The sequence below is a fragment of the Synchiropus splendidus genome, chromosome 17 (genome assembly GCF_027744825.2).
Source record: "Synchiropus splendidus isolate RoL2022-P1 chromosome 17, RoL_Sspl_1.0, whole genome shotgun sequence".
NCBI classification, from domain to species: domain Eukaryota; kingdom Metazoa; phylum Chordata; class Actinopteri; order Syngnathiformes; family Callionymidae; genus Synchiropus; species Synchiropus splendidus.
In genome coordinates, this window is record NC_071350.1 from 5,466,980 (window position 1) to 5,483,037 (window position 16,058).

General features: G+C 43.6%; 1 protein-coding gene across 1 annotated transcript; it reads left to right on the forward strand.

Annotated features, from left to right (window-relative positions):
- The first annotated feature begins 4,600 nt into the window (after positions 1-4,600).
- LOC128748291 (potassium channel subfamily K member 4) lies at positions 4,601-11,158 on the forward strand. The gene is made up of 6 exons (XM_053846931.1): positions 4,601-4,804; positions 8,100-8,217; positions 8,284-8,444; positions 8,516-8,702; positions 10,110-10,252; positions 10,315-11,158. Exons 1-6 carry the CDS (start codon positions 4,616-4,618, stop codon positions 10,891-10,893), a joined length of 1,377 nt encoding a protein of 458 aa, XP_053702906.1. The 5' UTR covers positions 4,601-4,615; the 3' UTR covers positions 10,894-11,158.
- Positions 11,159-16,058: the final 4,900 nt, after the last annotated feature.

Consider the following 16,058-nt stretch of genomic DNA (forward strand, 5'->3'; position numbering starts at 1 on the left):
CGTCCAAGATGTAGTTTTGTGGAGGTAACCGAAGGATCTTCAGCTGTGAATCATCTGTTATCTCTCAGAGGAGGCGCAGAGAAGTGTGACTCTAGAGACGCTGTCTTTAGCAGCCGCCACAGATGAAACTGCTGGGAGTTAAAATGACACTAAGAAGGTGTTGGAGATGCTCTGCGGCGCTTTCTGGTTGTTTCTGAAGCAGATGTTCACCCATGGTATTGAGCAGAGACTGAACTCATGGTGACTCTAGATCAGAGGTGGGCAATTACATTTCCTAAAGGGCCACATTAGAAACTGTAACTGTTGAGGGGCCGCCATCAAAAGAAAGACAGATGTCTACAAAACATATCCAAAATATATACTTAAGTAACAAGAACAATATGAACCTAAAAAGATTAAATGTAAGTAAGGACATTAAGAAGTGCGAATATGCCATGAAACCTATTGAAATATTTCATTTTGTATGTACTTAAATTGAATATCAGTCAACAGAATTATTAAATATATTTTCAATATTCCGTCTATGTATTTTGAGGAACAAGGAAATCATTCAAAAATGGCCAATGAAAAGAAGAAAATCATAGTCTTCAAACAAGAACATGCTATATTTACTGCTGAAGTGGTGGTGGTGAGTAAAATAGAAAGAACAAAAAAAGCATAAAAATTACAACATTATATAGTATAGTGATAGTTTTAGTCTGGCGCCAAAAGGGCCATGAATAGACAGGTATCAGGCCGCATATGGCCCCTGGGCCGCACTTTGCCCAGGTCTGCTCCAGATTTGTGTCTGACTTTGTTTCATGATGAATGTACCGATGAAATGAGTGAAACTACTTTTCCTCAATGTACATTTCTGTTGTGTCAATTCAAAAGATAAATCCTCAGTATCATAACAGCCATGATGATCATTTTTATTCACAACACAACACAGAAATTGCTCACTGTATTTGAACCTGTACTTTAGTCACTGCTCTGGCTCTGTGTTTTGGTCGTTGTAGCATGACTTTCTCCGAGTATGAAAATGTGTTGTGGACCAGACGGTCAAATGAGTGAAGAGGAAATCTAGATGTGGCTGAGCTCCTGGTCACTTAAAGCACAGCTGCTCCCTCACAGCGATGCAGCCGACATGTCCAGTGCATCATGGCCACATCAGCCTGGGAGCACTCCTGAAGCCGACATGATGCCAGGAGAACATTGCTTCTTCAGATTTCTGCCAACTATTGGCCACCTGCTTTCAGTTCAATACCTCAAATCTACTTGCAACTACAGCTGAGAGACCAAACTCCACCATTTAAAGGGCCATATCCTGTTCTTTTCAGGGCCTTTTAGAACATCACACTTTCCTCTCATCTTTATCTTCTTTCCTGTCAGCCTGAGCATCCACACCTGTACTCTTTATATGCTCCCTCTTCACATCCATGTTCCTCAATAGTAGTCATTCTCTCCTTATTTGTTTTTGCTGGGCACTAAGATTCTTCTTCCAACTTGTTCCCTGTCTCTCCTCCCTATGACCAGCATTAGCAAAAAAAATCAGGAAGTGAGAACTAAAGAAATCTGACCCTCCACCTGGAGAGTATGGACTCAGAATTGGTCTCCAAGCATGTTGTGTGTGTGTGTGCAGGGACGACCACTGATGAACCCCCATTGGTGCTTGAGCAGCAGCCCTTTTTACCAGCAGGACAAAAGTGTCCCTTTCCAGAGCCCATTATTTTTTATTTATTTTCATAAATCCTTATGTTCCCCAGGGATGCGCACTAACCACAATGAGAGCGCTGAAGTTTGGACATACACAATAGGACTTTTCACAATAGACATAACAACATTCAGGTTCAGAGTTTTTAGTCAATGATGATGGTGCATGAATGAGTGCGCAGCTAGTAGCCAAATATACAGTGGCCACGATTAGAAGTTCTGACTACCCTCATATTTAGCACTGAAATGTTCCCTTACATGTCTGTGTAGATGGAGATAGTACAGTAGTGATGGGTTGAAGATGCTTCATGAAACAGTGTCCTTGTTTACAGAGGCCACTAGATAGCACACACTGCTGCATAGTCTTAGGCTTTAAACAACTATTTCAATAAAATCTCACATTATTTTTAAACCAAGAGCGCCACCTATTGAGCTCTATACTTTAGGACACTAATGTCTCTGTCTCCGACACTTGGACCCACAACATCGGGGCTGTGTTCTCTCTGCATGGCTCAACAGCCACAACAGCCTTTATTTTATTTTATTTTATTTTATGACTGCACGTTATTCCAAAGCTAGTTGGTAGTTGGCGGGATCCCACTGACCATGGCAGTTATGCTGATTCTGATTCACTGTTTCATGAAGCATCATGAACCCATTACTATATCAGTGCTACTTCTACTGCCAAAATGCCCAACATTTTTTATGACAGTGCATCATTTGGGCAGGTTTAAGCACCCGCTGTATGTATATATATATATCAGATTGTATTTTATATATATATATATATATATATATATATATATATATATATATATATTACAATCTGACCTGGTTCCATGAAGCAGAGGCACTCTCTCTACTTGAAATCATTTTACACCAGGAGCGCCACCTACTGAGCACTGATAATTGTGAGGCTGTTTCGTGAAGCCTCATGAGCCCATCACTACCTCACAGTCAGTCATCTCATAGACTTCACATGCACGTTCAGTAGCCTGACAGTTGGTATCAAAAGTCAAGCCGGGGGAGAGCGAAACGCTCACCGGGGCACTTTGAACATGCAACGTGTCCGATCAGACTTGTTTGACCGATCACTGTTGAGTCGACACAAACAGGGCTGGCTGTCCAGTCGGAGACAGTGATGTATGAGCATCGGCCAGAGAAACACACACACATCCCTTTTCAGATCAGACGCATGATCAGGTGACATTTTCACATGAAGGTGAGCTTCTGTTTCCGCTCTGTTTGACTGGGGAGCAGTGGAACACAATTGTTGGACCCAATGTCTCCGAATAAATATTTACTGATAGTTATTATTGAACAGGGTAATTGTCCACAACAGAGATCGCACTGAAGAGAGGACGGACAATGCAACACCAGAGGGAGGAAAAGCCCTTACAAAATAAAAGTTTCAGGAATTGGATCATGACAATCTAGTAAATCACATGTAATATGTTGATAGAAATAATATACATAGAAATATACAAGAGCAATTTTTGGACCTGAACCTTGTGAGTTTGACGTACGCTGAAAAGATATTTTAGTTGTGACACTGTGTTTCTACAGCAGAACCCCTTTGGTCCCCAGGTGACCCCCAGACCCAGCCCAGGTCACCCCCCTCCCCCCTCCCCACATGCACATTAACAGCAGCAGTTCTGTCAGTCAATCCGTGAAGGTCCTGAGAGCAGAGTGAAGGGAGGCTGAGCTGGCTTCCTCCTTTACCATCGAAAACCATTTCCACCATCAATAAATCCTCCCAAAATTGATCGCATTAAACATGATACATCGCATGTCTGCAGTCTACCAGGAATCCACTGCAGATACTTTGAGAAAAAAAAATGCTACATTCGTATTTTCACATCATCTGCTGCTCTCTCTCTTTAACACGTGGTTGTGGCTGAATTTCCTTTCCCCTGGTGCGGCTTCGTCCACAGCCATCCGCCTCACACACATTCACACGAGCAGTCTGACAGCCCAGACTGCATGATGGGATTGCTATCCTGGCTGATCATTTTCTTGAGGTTTGCAGCGTGTGTGCTGCTCACTGCTGACCCTCAGGCTTCATAAGAGGTAATTATACTGCATTATTCCTCCTCTCCTGTTTATACATGGCTGAGATTTTTTGCTTGTGATGTGTAATGATGCAGCTCTTGGTGTTCATTTTTGAAGGTAAAGATAATTCAGCAGAGTAAGTGCCCATTGGTGGCGCTGAGCGGTCATAAAGCCTTTGCTGGAGTGTGTCTTTTTCATTACGGGAGAGTTAAAGAGCTGCAGAGAAAGAAGGCTGAATGAATTGTGTGAAGTTTCAGGAACGATATCCAACATGTGTGGTGACTGTGGGTGTGCTTTTTTGAATCTAACATTAACTTTGCAGCAGTGAGTTCAGGGATCATGCGTGTTGAAAACCTGGCACACATGTGTTACCTCATACCACCACCCACAGTGGTTCAGCAAACCCTTCCTCAGATGCAGGTGAACGGTCACATCTCAGCTTCAATAGGTCCCAATGCAAATGAGATTGTTGACCAGCAGATGTTTTTCCAGCTTCAGCAAACCTTCTGAAAACCAACCCCACACTTGAACGATACTGACTGATGTCGCTTCAATCCCTGCAGACTGTGAAGTGGACCGAGCCCCTGGATACGGTTCAAGAGACTCCATCCTCACGCCTAACACCAAGAAAGACTGGAAGAGACGCAGGCGAGGACAGCGGCGCATCAGAAGGCAAGTGTGTCTGTTTCTGTGTTTCCTTCTTGAGAAGCTGCTGCTTCATTCTTGCGTCAGATCAGAGTCTTTGTGGTCACCGGCTTACTCCTGCGGTTGTCGATGTTTCAGTGTAAGCAGCTGGGATCCCGACCTCAACGATAGTGTAGCTGGCAGAGTCAAGGAGCAGCCTGCGTTCGAGCTGAGAGGAGGGGCAGCCATGCGCTGCTCCACCCTGCTGGCCATCCTGACCGGGGTGCTCCTGTACCTGGTTCTGGGGGCCGTGGTGTTCAAGACCCTCGAGGCTCCGCGGGAAGAAGGCAAGCACGTACAGCTGCTGGGAACATGCCGGGACTTCCTGCACAACTTCACCTGTGTTGATCCAGACAACCTGCAGGCCTTGATACAGGTACTGAGATCAGGGTCCCTTTAAGTCTCTGTTTGTACCTGTTCATGTGAACATATAACTGATGGGGAAACAAAGAGCTTTACCTGATGTGAACAGGAAGTTGCATCACAGCTTGTACCAGTAAATGCCGTCCTGCCAGTTTTGTTTACGATTCACCCTGTTGAAAAGACCTGATGGGTAAGCCCATGCTGTTGGGACACATGACGTGGTATGTTTGTGGCTTGAATGACCGCAGCTGACTTCCGGTCATCAGCTTGAAGGTAGGGAACAAGGCCTTGTATGGTGAGGTCTGATATGGAGTGGGGAAGAAGAATAGAGACCTTAAATATCCTCATAAAACACATGGATGCACAAGAAGGAAGACAAAAAGAAAAATCTCTGTCTCTTTCGTGCCTGCCAGCGTCAGAAACGCTGAAATATCAATGTATCTGCTCTCTAACATACAGATCTAGACATAAAAAATGGCAAAGAAACAATGTAAACATCAACAAACCAACCTATTCTGTATACATATACGTTGAAAGAATATTTTTGAGCCTCCCTGGTGCTGTTTTTGATCCAGGAGAAGTCCTCACTGATGTGCAGCAAATGAAAATTGGTGCTCTTCGCCCTTTTCATGTCAGTACCATTGATGGTCCGGGGTGCTGCGCCCTGCCACTTTGTCGCTACCATGGGTCGCTGACCAGTCATTGGCAAGCAGGGTGAAGAGCAAAGGGCAGAGTATCCACCCCTGTGGTGCTCCTGCGCTCCTGTTCCTCAAAGTCCAGCTCCTAGTTGGCCACTGTCTTTCATTTCATACTGTAACTTTATGGTTAAAAAAAAAAGAGGCATAAATGAATAACTTGTGAGAAAAGAAACATAATGCAACTATGTTTTAATGTTTGCTTTGTTAATGTGTATTGGGACTTTATTTCAACATTACTGACATTAACAACAACAATAATAATAATGAATATATTTCTAATTTTTCAAGTATTAATAAAGTACTATTTATTAATGGAGGCTCAGAGAATGGATGCTGGATCGAATTCAGTCGGAGGCAACCTGGGTCTGTGTGGAGCACACTGGTTTCAGAAATGTATCTTTGTTAAGTGGCAGAGAAGATCAGGTTTATACTTCTCTCTGATCCTATTCTATCCCTGAATACACATCGAAATAGGAGAGTTGTCGTAGTTTTGAAGGGGGATTGAATAAGCATGTGCTTGTTGTTCTAATAATGACAATGGAATCATTTCATTAGTGATGAAACATGCATAATTCACATAATGCCTTGATTTCAGGCATTTTATTTTATAAGGGGAGGGATTCTATCAAAAAAAATAATCTAGTTAAATAGAGAATTTGCAATTAATGTATCTCAATTCATCGCAGTTTAATGGTTTAAGAATATTTGCCACAAGAAGCCACATTTTTCCATTTGAGTGAATTTGGTATATTACTGAATCAAACGATGGAGCCATACATACATTTAAACAACACAATATTGTTTATTTTGCATCAGTTTGACAATGGCACAATAAATCAGGATGGTGGCTATATTCAAGTTTTTTTATCACCTTATTTAAACTAAAGCTCTTTTAATGTCTTGAAAATATTTGTATAAGAATTTCAGTTTTATAATAATTTCAAGTCCATTCAGAGTAGTGGAAACTCTGGCCATTGTGTAGTGAATAACCTCCCTGAACAAAAGCAAACAGATGCTTTTGTTTGCTTTTGTTCAGGGATTCCTCCATGTTTGTTGTTGTTGTTATCATCCTAGCTGCCACGTGTCTTGTGCATCAGTGTGATCAGTGGACCAGAAACTCCTGCACTTACAAAGGTTCTGTGTTGTCTGGAGAGCAAACTGTTAAATTACAATATACATATATTAAAAACGCCTCTCTATGCCATCCATCTCAATGTTTTGTGCACAATCAGCACTGCACTTGACTGGTTTCCTTGGTTTCTATAACTGCAATGTCATAGTGGTGGTACGGCGTACTCACATTATACATGAAGATGATTTATCATCCACATGGTCACGAGAGATGTCGATGCTGACCAGTTACCGTCAAGTCACATGGGTCTACAGGTGACCTGTCGCAACAGTGTATCCTCACAGACCAGACTTTGCTGGATAACCCAAGATTCAGGAGTGAAACTCAACACTGCAACATCCAACAGCACAAAAGCGGCCAAGTTATTCATCAGGGTGATTTATTATTCTGGCAGAACGAATGCACCTGCTACCATTTACCTCCAAGTGTGCATTCCAACTGTGCTCCCTGCCTGAAATGTCAGGCCGTCGTAAGACAGGCTAAGAGGCATTTACAACTTTGATTCTGGGTCATGTTAGTATCACGGGGAGGTGGCCATGTTTGGATAGTTTGTCTGTAAAGGTCTCAGCTTACAAACACTTCCCCCTCTGAAGCTGGAGCGTGCTTGACCTGCTGACCACACCTGTTCACTGTTAGTCAGCGGCGCGGCAACGCTCTGCCGAAGTGTTAATGTTTGAGCAACGTGTTTGTGTCTCAGCCACATTCTCAAAAGATCAGAGGAGTCCGAAGTATTCACTCCGTACCAACAGCCCTCACAGACATTTAGTATATTTAAAATATAGTGGTGGGACTTAAATGACTTAATTACAATGAATCAATTACAACATTATTCCGATTAATAAATTACAAGAAAAAAAAATTAATTTAATTTAACAGTTTGCTCTCCAGACAACAGGGATCCTGTGTAAGTGCATGAGTTCCTGGTCCACTGATCACACCGATGCACAAGACACGTGGCAGCTAGGATGATAACAACAACAACAAACATGGAGGAATCCCTGAACAAAAGCAAACAAAAGCATCTGTTTGCTTTAGTTCATGGATGTTTTTTACTACACAATGGCCAGGGTTTCCACTACTCTGAATGTACTTGAGATTCTTATAAAACTGAAATTCTTACACAAATATTTTCAAGACGTTAAAAGAGCTTTAGTTTAAATAAGGTGATATAAAAACTTGAATGTAGCCACCATTGTGATTTATTGTGCTGTTGTCAAACTGATGCAAAATAAACAATATTGTGTTGTTTAAATGTAAATATGGGTCCATCATTTGATTCAGTAATATACCAAATTCATTCAAATTGAAAAATGTGGCTTCTTGTGGAAGACTTATCGTAAGTAACAACTTCAATATGGAAGGAATTCATTTTTCATTTGTCCTTGTTTTTGAATGGTTTTGTGAGAAGGCACAGCACTAACCAGAGTCTTTACTTTGGAGGCATGAGCTCATCACTTCCCTCTTTTCTCCACTGCCAGGAGGTGGCTGAAGCCATCGGTGCAGGTGTGGACCCCAGTGTGGGCAACTCCACGTTTGTCAGCCAGTGGGACCTGGCCAGTGCCTTCTTTTTCTCGGGTACTGTCATCACAACAATTGGTGAGTCCAACGTAGCTGTTGTCGAAAGAGTACTGTTCTGTCATTTGTTGCATTCTTTGTTCAAAGGTTTTGGAAACATCTCGCCAAAAACTGAAGGTGGTCAGTTGTTCTGTATCTTCTACGCTTTGGTGGGCATTCCTCTCTTTGGTATCCTGCTGGCCGGAGTGGGTGACCACCTGGGCACTGGCTTGAGAAAAACCGTGGCCAAAATTGAGAAGCTGTTTCTGGTCAGAGCCGACTAGACGCATAAAAAAACTCAGACCACGCCTTTAACGCAGTTCTCCCTGTGTGCCGGCAGAAATGGCGAGTGAGTCCCACGATTGTGCGTGTGATCTCCGCTGTCCTCTCCATCCTGCTGGGATGTTTACTTTTCGTCGCTGTGCCCATCCTGGTTTTCAAGGAGGTCGAAGGGTGGACTCTTTTAGAGTCGGCCTACTTCGTGGTCATCACCTTGACAACAGTGGGATTTGGAGATTATGTTGCCGGTGAGTGATCGCTCCCTTTTCTTTTCTTCATTTGTCAGCTGAATCATGCACTGATGTGTGCGGGTCAGCTGGCGTGTACTGAACTGTTGAAAACAATTGCATTGTGCTCAGTTGGTGTCACACTTACTGAAGCCGAGGACAGCGCATGTTTCATGTCTTCCTTCATCGCTGCAATGTCTCCTGCCCCAAGTACACACTACAAAAAAACCTACCCTTAAAATTGATCACAGGCTTTGATATATCAATTGTTTAGACTAACCTGACTGAATGACACTATGAATGACAGAGAACCTTTCACAAAAACAAATAAATAAAAACTGCATGGTGCTGAAGCATTGACTCAAGGGACTCAGAAGCACTGACACATATATTATGAGGTGCCGCAGGCCCTTTTTCATGACTCTCTTGTGTCTAATTTCAGTTTTTTTCATCACCCTAGCACCTTCAAACCAGTATTGTTTCAGCGCAGTGCTTGGTCCTGTTGCACTTTGCGTCTCCAAACTCACCCCGCTGAACTCTGTCGTGACACCTGATGAAACGAAGTCTTAACCAGGCATACATTAATGAAGAATACAATACAAGTACTTTGACATTATTTCGCTCAGACATTTTTGTGCATTATTAATGAGCCTTTCTCTGCAAACATGAATTATTAATGTTCCACTCCATAATGTCTCATCTGCATGAAGCATGGACTACAATATAGATTACTGTGTCCACACATTGTGTATGATTTTTAGGGAAGGTAATTTCAAAGGTCAGAATCATATTCAATGACCGTTTTTGTGACCATTCCAAATCATCCAGGTGAATGATTTATACACACAGTTACGCTGATGAATCACATTTGAATGTGTCATTGTGACTGAGCCCACAAGTCAATGGTGGCTCAAATATTTTAGCTGCGAACTGGGGCCACAAACTTGCGTCCAACAGGATGCAGTTCCACAGACCTCCACCAGGGGTCCAATTTTAGCCCAAATGAGGATTCCAAAGTAGATGACCCTGAAAAGGTGTGCTTTCAACTCGGAACCAAAGTTGCTAATACATGAGCAGTTTTGTTTTGGATTTGAAAAGTGCTTTGGAATAACGTGCAAAAATAAAATAAAATAAAATTACATGCTAAGGACAAAACAAAATGATGTTCTGCAAAAACAAGGCTCCTCACTCACCTAGTCTGTGGTTAACTTTGCTAAAACTAAAGTGATCTCTGTGCAGCAAAGTGCCCTTGCTTCATAAATAAAATAACTAGTAAACCGTCAGTTGTTAACAAGCTAAATTCTACTATTTCCACTAGTTGGCAGGCTTGAAATCCCAGGAAAAGCCTTGCAATGCTTTTCATTTTTGGGTGTGTTTGAAGTTCGAGTGAGACTGTTTTTATTGTACTTTTTATTTTATGTCTGGCAGGTGACTCTGGAGTTGAAGGCAGTGACCACTGGTATAAACCTCTGGTGTGGTTTTGGATTTTACTGGGCCTGGCCTACTTTGCGTCCATCCTTACGATGATCGGTAACTGGCTCCGTGTTCTCTCCAAGAAGACAAGAGCTGAGGTGAGTCTCTCTTGTTTTTTAAAGCTGCCATGTTTGACTCTTCAGGACTCCCCCTCACTTAGATGGAGGAGCTGCGAGCCCATGCCACTGACTGGACACAAAACATTCAAAACATGTCAGTGGATTTTCGAATACCAGATGACCCATTCAAGCGTCGGCGACGAAGGCGCCGCCATGGCCGCCACAGTCACGGTCAAAACACTGTCGGTGCTGACGCCCCAGGAGATGAAGGTGAACAGGGCAGTCAGTCAGAGTCTGAATCTTACACCTCTACTTCCTCATCTAACCAATCTGAGACCGGATCAGAATCAAACTCTCAAGGCACCGAGACAGACCGTATGGCAGAAGAATCCACCAAAACAGAAAAGCCTGATCCTCATCTTTCTCAGCCTCTGGACTATTTTGGAGAAAATCTGGCCTTTATTGATGAATCATCTGATGCTCAGAGTGGTAAACTGCATTTAGATCCTCTGTTGGATCCCGCACAAACAAGCGATGCTGCACGCTCTCGCCAGGCCAAGAGACGCCGCCACAGACGGCCGGTTCCACCGAGGAACACCAAGAGCAACAAAATCCACCCTGAGAAACTGGAGCTTAATGGAAACCCACAGCCAGTCCCTGACCTAGCACTGAAGTCTTAAGGAGATGAGATGTTTGAACATTGCTATGCATTTCAGGGTCTATTCTGCTTGTACTGGTGGTGAATGAGAAAAGCCTGCGCTCCTTGCAAAGAGTACTTTTGCATTGGATGTCCTTAGCATGTGCCTGCTCATCTCAACACGGATGATGTATTGGTTTTGATGCCAACTTTTTTTTTTTTTTCTGAGGTACTGCTGCTCTCTGGTGGAACAAGACATTATAGTTCTACTCTGCAGAGTCCACAGCTTTCCTTATCAGGAATAATTTAACTTGAGACCAAAGTGAAGAGTGTCAAACAGTAGCCATGGCAGCAATGCCGAAACTTCCATGTTCTTTTAATGTGACGCTATTGTTTCATGTGTGACCTTTTTAATGACCTCATTTTGTCATCAGAATCTTACCTGACTGAAATAAATGCTTTTGATAAGTGTCCCTGAGTTTTAATAATGTTGTTGCTGTGACATAATGCCGCGAGTCACACAGTCAAGAGTCGCCGTGTATTCGTGGGAACCAAACCAGTGAGTGACTGCTGTGACAATGTCATGTCACATAAGTTATTTTCTGGTTTTGGGACTGTTCGGTGTGTATTATATAGTAGATAATAGTAGCAAATGTAACGGTAGGATTTCCACAACAAGACAGATACATTTTCACAAAGTGATCTTCTGACACCAGGATTTTGCGGCTGATGTAGTACAGAGCTAATGGCAAGACTTGCAGATATTACATGATTAATATGATTTCATAAATATGTATTATCAACAAATGACACTGGAAGACAACCACTCAGGTTCATGGAGTGTATGAAGAGGATCGGAGAGAGTGGGAGCACAAGACAGATGAAAAAAATATTGAGATCAAGACAAAAGACAAAGAAGAATAAAGGCACACTTTAACTTGGCTATCTCAAGTATTTAGGTCGTTCAAACGTTACAGACCCATCTGGCCAACATGGACCAGCCAGCTCAGACCACCTAACAAGCCATTTGGTCTGATGGTCCCCCGCCTGAACAACAGGAGGGCCACATGTCTTCTCAGTTGGCAAGAGGACTTCAAAGCAGCTATGCCAACCAACGTGAATACGTTGTCAACCCAGCTACTGCAGATCCCCACCTACATCACAAAAGACCCCCCACCCCAAAACCTGTCACACCACCTGAAGCAGCTGCTGTTGCACCATCTGCCATGCTTCCCAATAACACGACCCTTCCGCTCTCCGCTCAAATAAGGGTGGTTTGTGCTCAGCCGCTATCAAAATGAGTGACTGAAAACGGCATTCATGGTTTCCCATCTTCTTGGCAGGGTCAGTGCATGGGTTGCATCTGAGTGGGTTGTTGAATCAGTGGGTCTAACCGATTCAAGGATGCTCTGAGGGACAACTGGGTTCCTCATTGTCTACCAGAGAAGCATCTGAGTTGTTGGAAATACACCTCCCGTGTATCTCTGCGCACTCGTGAGAATGACGACCAAGAAACCAAGTTATATCCAAGAAATGTATTCCCTGACAGAGGAGTCTAGAACATATGCAGAATTCTGGGTCAGCAGCTACACCTGGCCTTAGCAGTAGCAGTAGTCCAGTCGAGCAACAAGAAACTATATGAGGTCGCTGGCTCCCTCGTAACCATGGCAACGATCACAAGCCACGGTCCCCTCCTTTGGACCCAGGTGGCTCTTATACTTCTTTAACTTCTCTCTATCTCACGCACACTCTCCTCATACAGCATTCCTCCATCTGTGAATAACTTCTTTATTAGAAGCACAAGCCATTCCAACAATATTAATGTTGTATTATAAAAGCCCAATTCCCATTACAGTGAGGCATCTGAATTTCATAATCTCTGCACACAGTCACAACAGAGTTCGCACCTATCCTTGAATGTTACAACACATTGGAGTCTGTAGCTAGTGCCTCTTCCTTCAACAGAAGGTTCCTTCAAAGACAAGAACTCACCATTTTGCTGATATTATCAACCAATTATTTTTCGACAGGCAGTGAAGCTTTGAAAACCGGAGCCATAGAGCGACCACTAAGCCCTATACATTGACCACAGAGCAATTACGATGGAGGCAGCAATAAAACAACAGAATCTTCCAGTGCCCCCCCGCCTCACTTTGTTATTGCTGTCTGTGTTGCAGGGAGGAGACCGAGAATTAAAGCTAAGAACTCATCAACAGCCACTGGACTTGTGGGCTTGGATTGTGTCATAAATCTATTGATGCTAGTGGAGACAGCTCATGCAGCAAGATCTGAATAGCTCACACCGAGTGTGGCATTTCATAAATGTCCTTCAAGTTGTTAAAGTGGTGCCTTTAGCATGAACTGTTGCCACTCGGTGTAAGCGATACTCCTCCAGAAACTCTATCTTTGTTTCATTGCTGGAACAGCACCAAGGACATACAGTGCCGCCACACTGTTGAAACAAGGACGTAGATACTCTTAAATATATGCTTTGTATAAGCAACAATGGGGAACACAAGAAGCATTGCAATACTTTAAGTTCATGTACTAGTACATACTGAAGTGACAATGACACTGTATCACATACCACACAAAGATATGGAGGAGATAATGAGACAGTAAAAAAAAAAAACATCCTAGCTACTTATCAGGAGTGTCCTATTCGAGAACATAGAATTTACTGTGATTATGATGAGATCTGTGTACCAACATAGTCAGGTCAGAGCAGCTAAAAGATCTGGATGAGGGCCAGAGTGTTTCTAAAGGTTGGTGGGTTTTGAAGTATTCGTTGTAGTGCTGTAGCTCACCTCACCATCAAACCTAAACCCTAGTTCTCTGTTCAGGTTGCAGGCTCTCTATTACCACTTGGGGACCATCAGGTGCAGGGCAAGGTTTGTACCCCAAATATTTTTATTTTATTGGTTCATCATTGGGAGACACCAAGACTTACCGAGCAACCATCTTTTGGTGTTTTGGCTGCCAAGCCTGTTCTTATTTATCCTGGCAGTGACACTGTCTTGACATGTTTGATGTGCATACCGTACATTTCTCTATGTGCTGTGAATGAACGGGCATCCTGCTGGACTGCAGCTATTCTGGGTTTGCTCCCTCAAACAGCGAAGCAGTGTATGGTTGAGTGAAACTTTCACCCTACCTCTGATTTCTTTCACTGACAAGAACAGTTTCAAAGCTTCAAACAAGCACATCACAAGGCAACAAGACAAAGTTAAACAATTAAGGCATTTGATGAAGTCACCTAGACATATTGTGTTGTGATAATGACCACAGACAGAGAGTCAAAAACACTTGAACCCAACACTCTGGACAGGAACAAACGCCTTTATGTTTTAATACTTCAATATAGCGTCCGGAGATTCCTTGTGCTGTGCTGCCATCTGCTGTGTCATAAAAACATAAATAACACTAGTCTCCCTGTCTCACACGTGGAGCGCTACTATATAGATATTCATATAGATATTCATTAAATGCCAGGGGAACAGGTTTGCTGACTGGTACATCTTTGACTCCTGCCGTGTTCGGGTCGACGAGTTTGTGAGTACTGTACATGCAAGACTCTCAGAAGACTGATCGCCATGCGAGAAACAGTACAAAACACGTTTCAGACTCAGCGGACATCGATGCTGTGTAGTGACAGTGGGTGACCTTCAAGTGGGAAACTCAGCTGCCATGACGTTATCTGCACGAGCTGTTGCTATGACATTGAGGGTCCAGCAGAGGGAGCCATGCGGGTTGTGACAGCGGTGCGGATGTAGGTCACTTTGCTGACCTACAGACAGCACCGCACGCCGAATACTGTACTAAGGGCTTGTATCCTGCCCAGAGGTCACTAGATTTACGTTTTATTTCAGGGTGCTTTTAAGAATACGCACGTAAAAGGGGGTTCTCTCGGAGATCCCTGGTTGAGGTGTAACAGATTACATTGATTCTACTCTGTTGATAAACATCTTATTAATAAAAAATATTAAGATCTAGTACCCCGTTGATGCAAGGGGGAACATGTTTGGAGTCACGTGGCTTTGGGTGCCCGTGTTCTCTTCGCCGTCAGGAGGAAACACATACTCTGCACCAGGATGATGCAGAATTGCAGTGTCTGCAGCAGAGACAGAATGACCTTGCTTCAAGGTCGCTGTGACACTGCCGTCAGTGGTTCCACTCATGTGCACCACGACAGTCCACGGTCCTGCCGCATGAGTGATCACAGCCACACACTTCACACAGCCAGCTACCGCACTGTTCATGTCAATGTGTTGGAAAAAAAAAACGACTGACATCTATAACTTGTGTAAGTCACCACTACACGGCGATTTGAATCTCCATTTTATTGTACATGACTATACGTTACAACCCTGTTGCCAGGCAAGCTCGCGCGACACACTCAGAATTAAATAACGGCACTGCACTTAAGACGGACGATGAAAATGCGTTTCCCCCTCGATACATTATTTGCGTAAGCGCCTGAAATATGCTTGGCTTGTCTTGGTCTGTCGTCTCCTGAACATGATTCCTCTGGGCTTCGGTTCAGATGGTGTCGTTAGTGAGCTGGGTCAGTGTCACAAGACCAGCAGCATGACTACATTTTCCATGGAGGTGCGTGGTCATGACGTATGCTGCGCTGTCTGCAGCACTCCAGTCAAGACTGGCGAGAAACTGGCACACTTTCAAGACATTACATAACACTGAAAAGCAGTCGGAAAATCGCACGTGCGTTTGGTTGTGCTAGGATACATATGGAAAATATCGATCATGTTCTTCGGAGTTCCCTGGTGTTGAGTTAAAACAGTGAATGAGCGGAGCCGATGTCACTGCAGAGGAGCCCACGTTATTACGTGTCCCATCGACCACGTTTTCGCTTTTACACTTCGCATCGAAGGGATCCAAATTTACCCCTTGGAAAAATAGACCTGTACAACATTAGCCTGACTCTTCCTCTGCACATGATCGCAGACCCCCCGTTACAAAGCCGCCGACGGTATTGGCTGATGCGTGTTGACGCAACGGAGACATAGCAGACGCAAATGTTCAAGCGAGGGAGGGGGAGAGGCACGAGACACTGGCCTACGTCACTGCCTGCTGTAAAGCCCGACTATGGCTTGCAAAATATCAAAGCCGTTTCCGTCTGGTCACACGAAAAATAAGAGTTGTGATCGATAAATATTTCTGCTGTTGTCAAAGTAGCCATAATTCAAG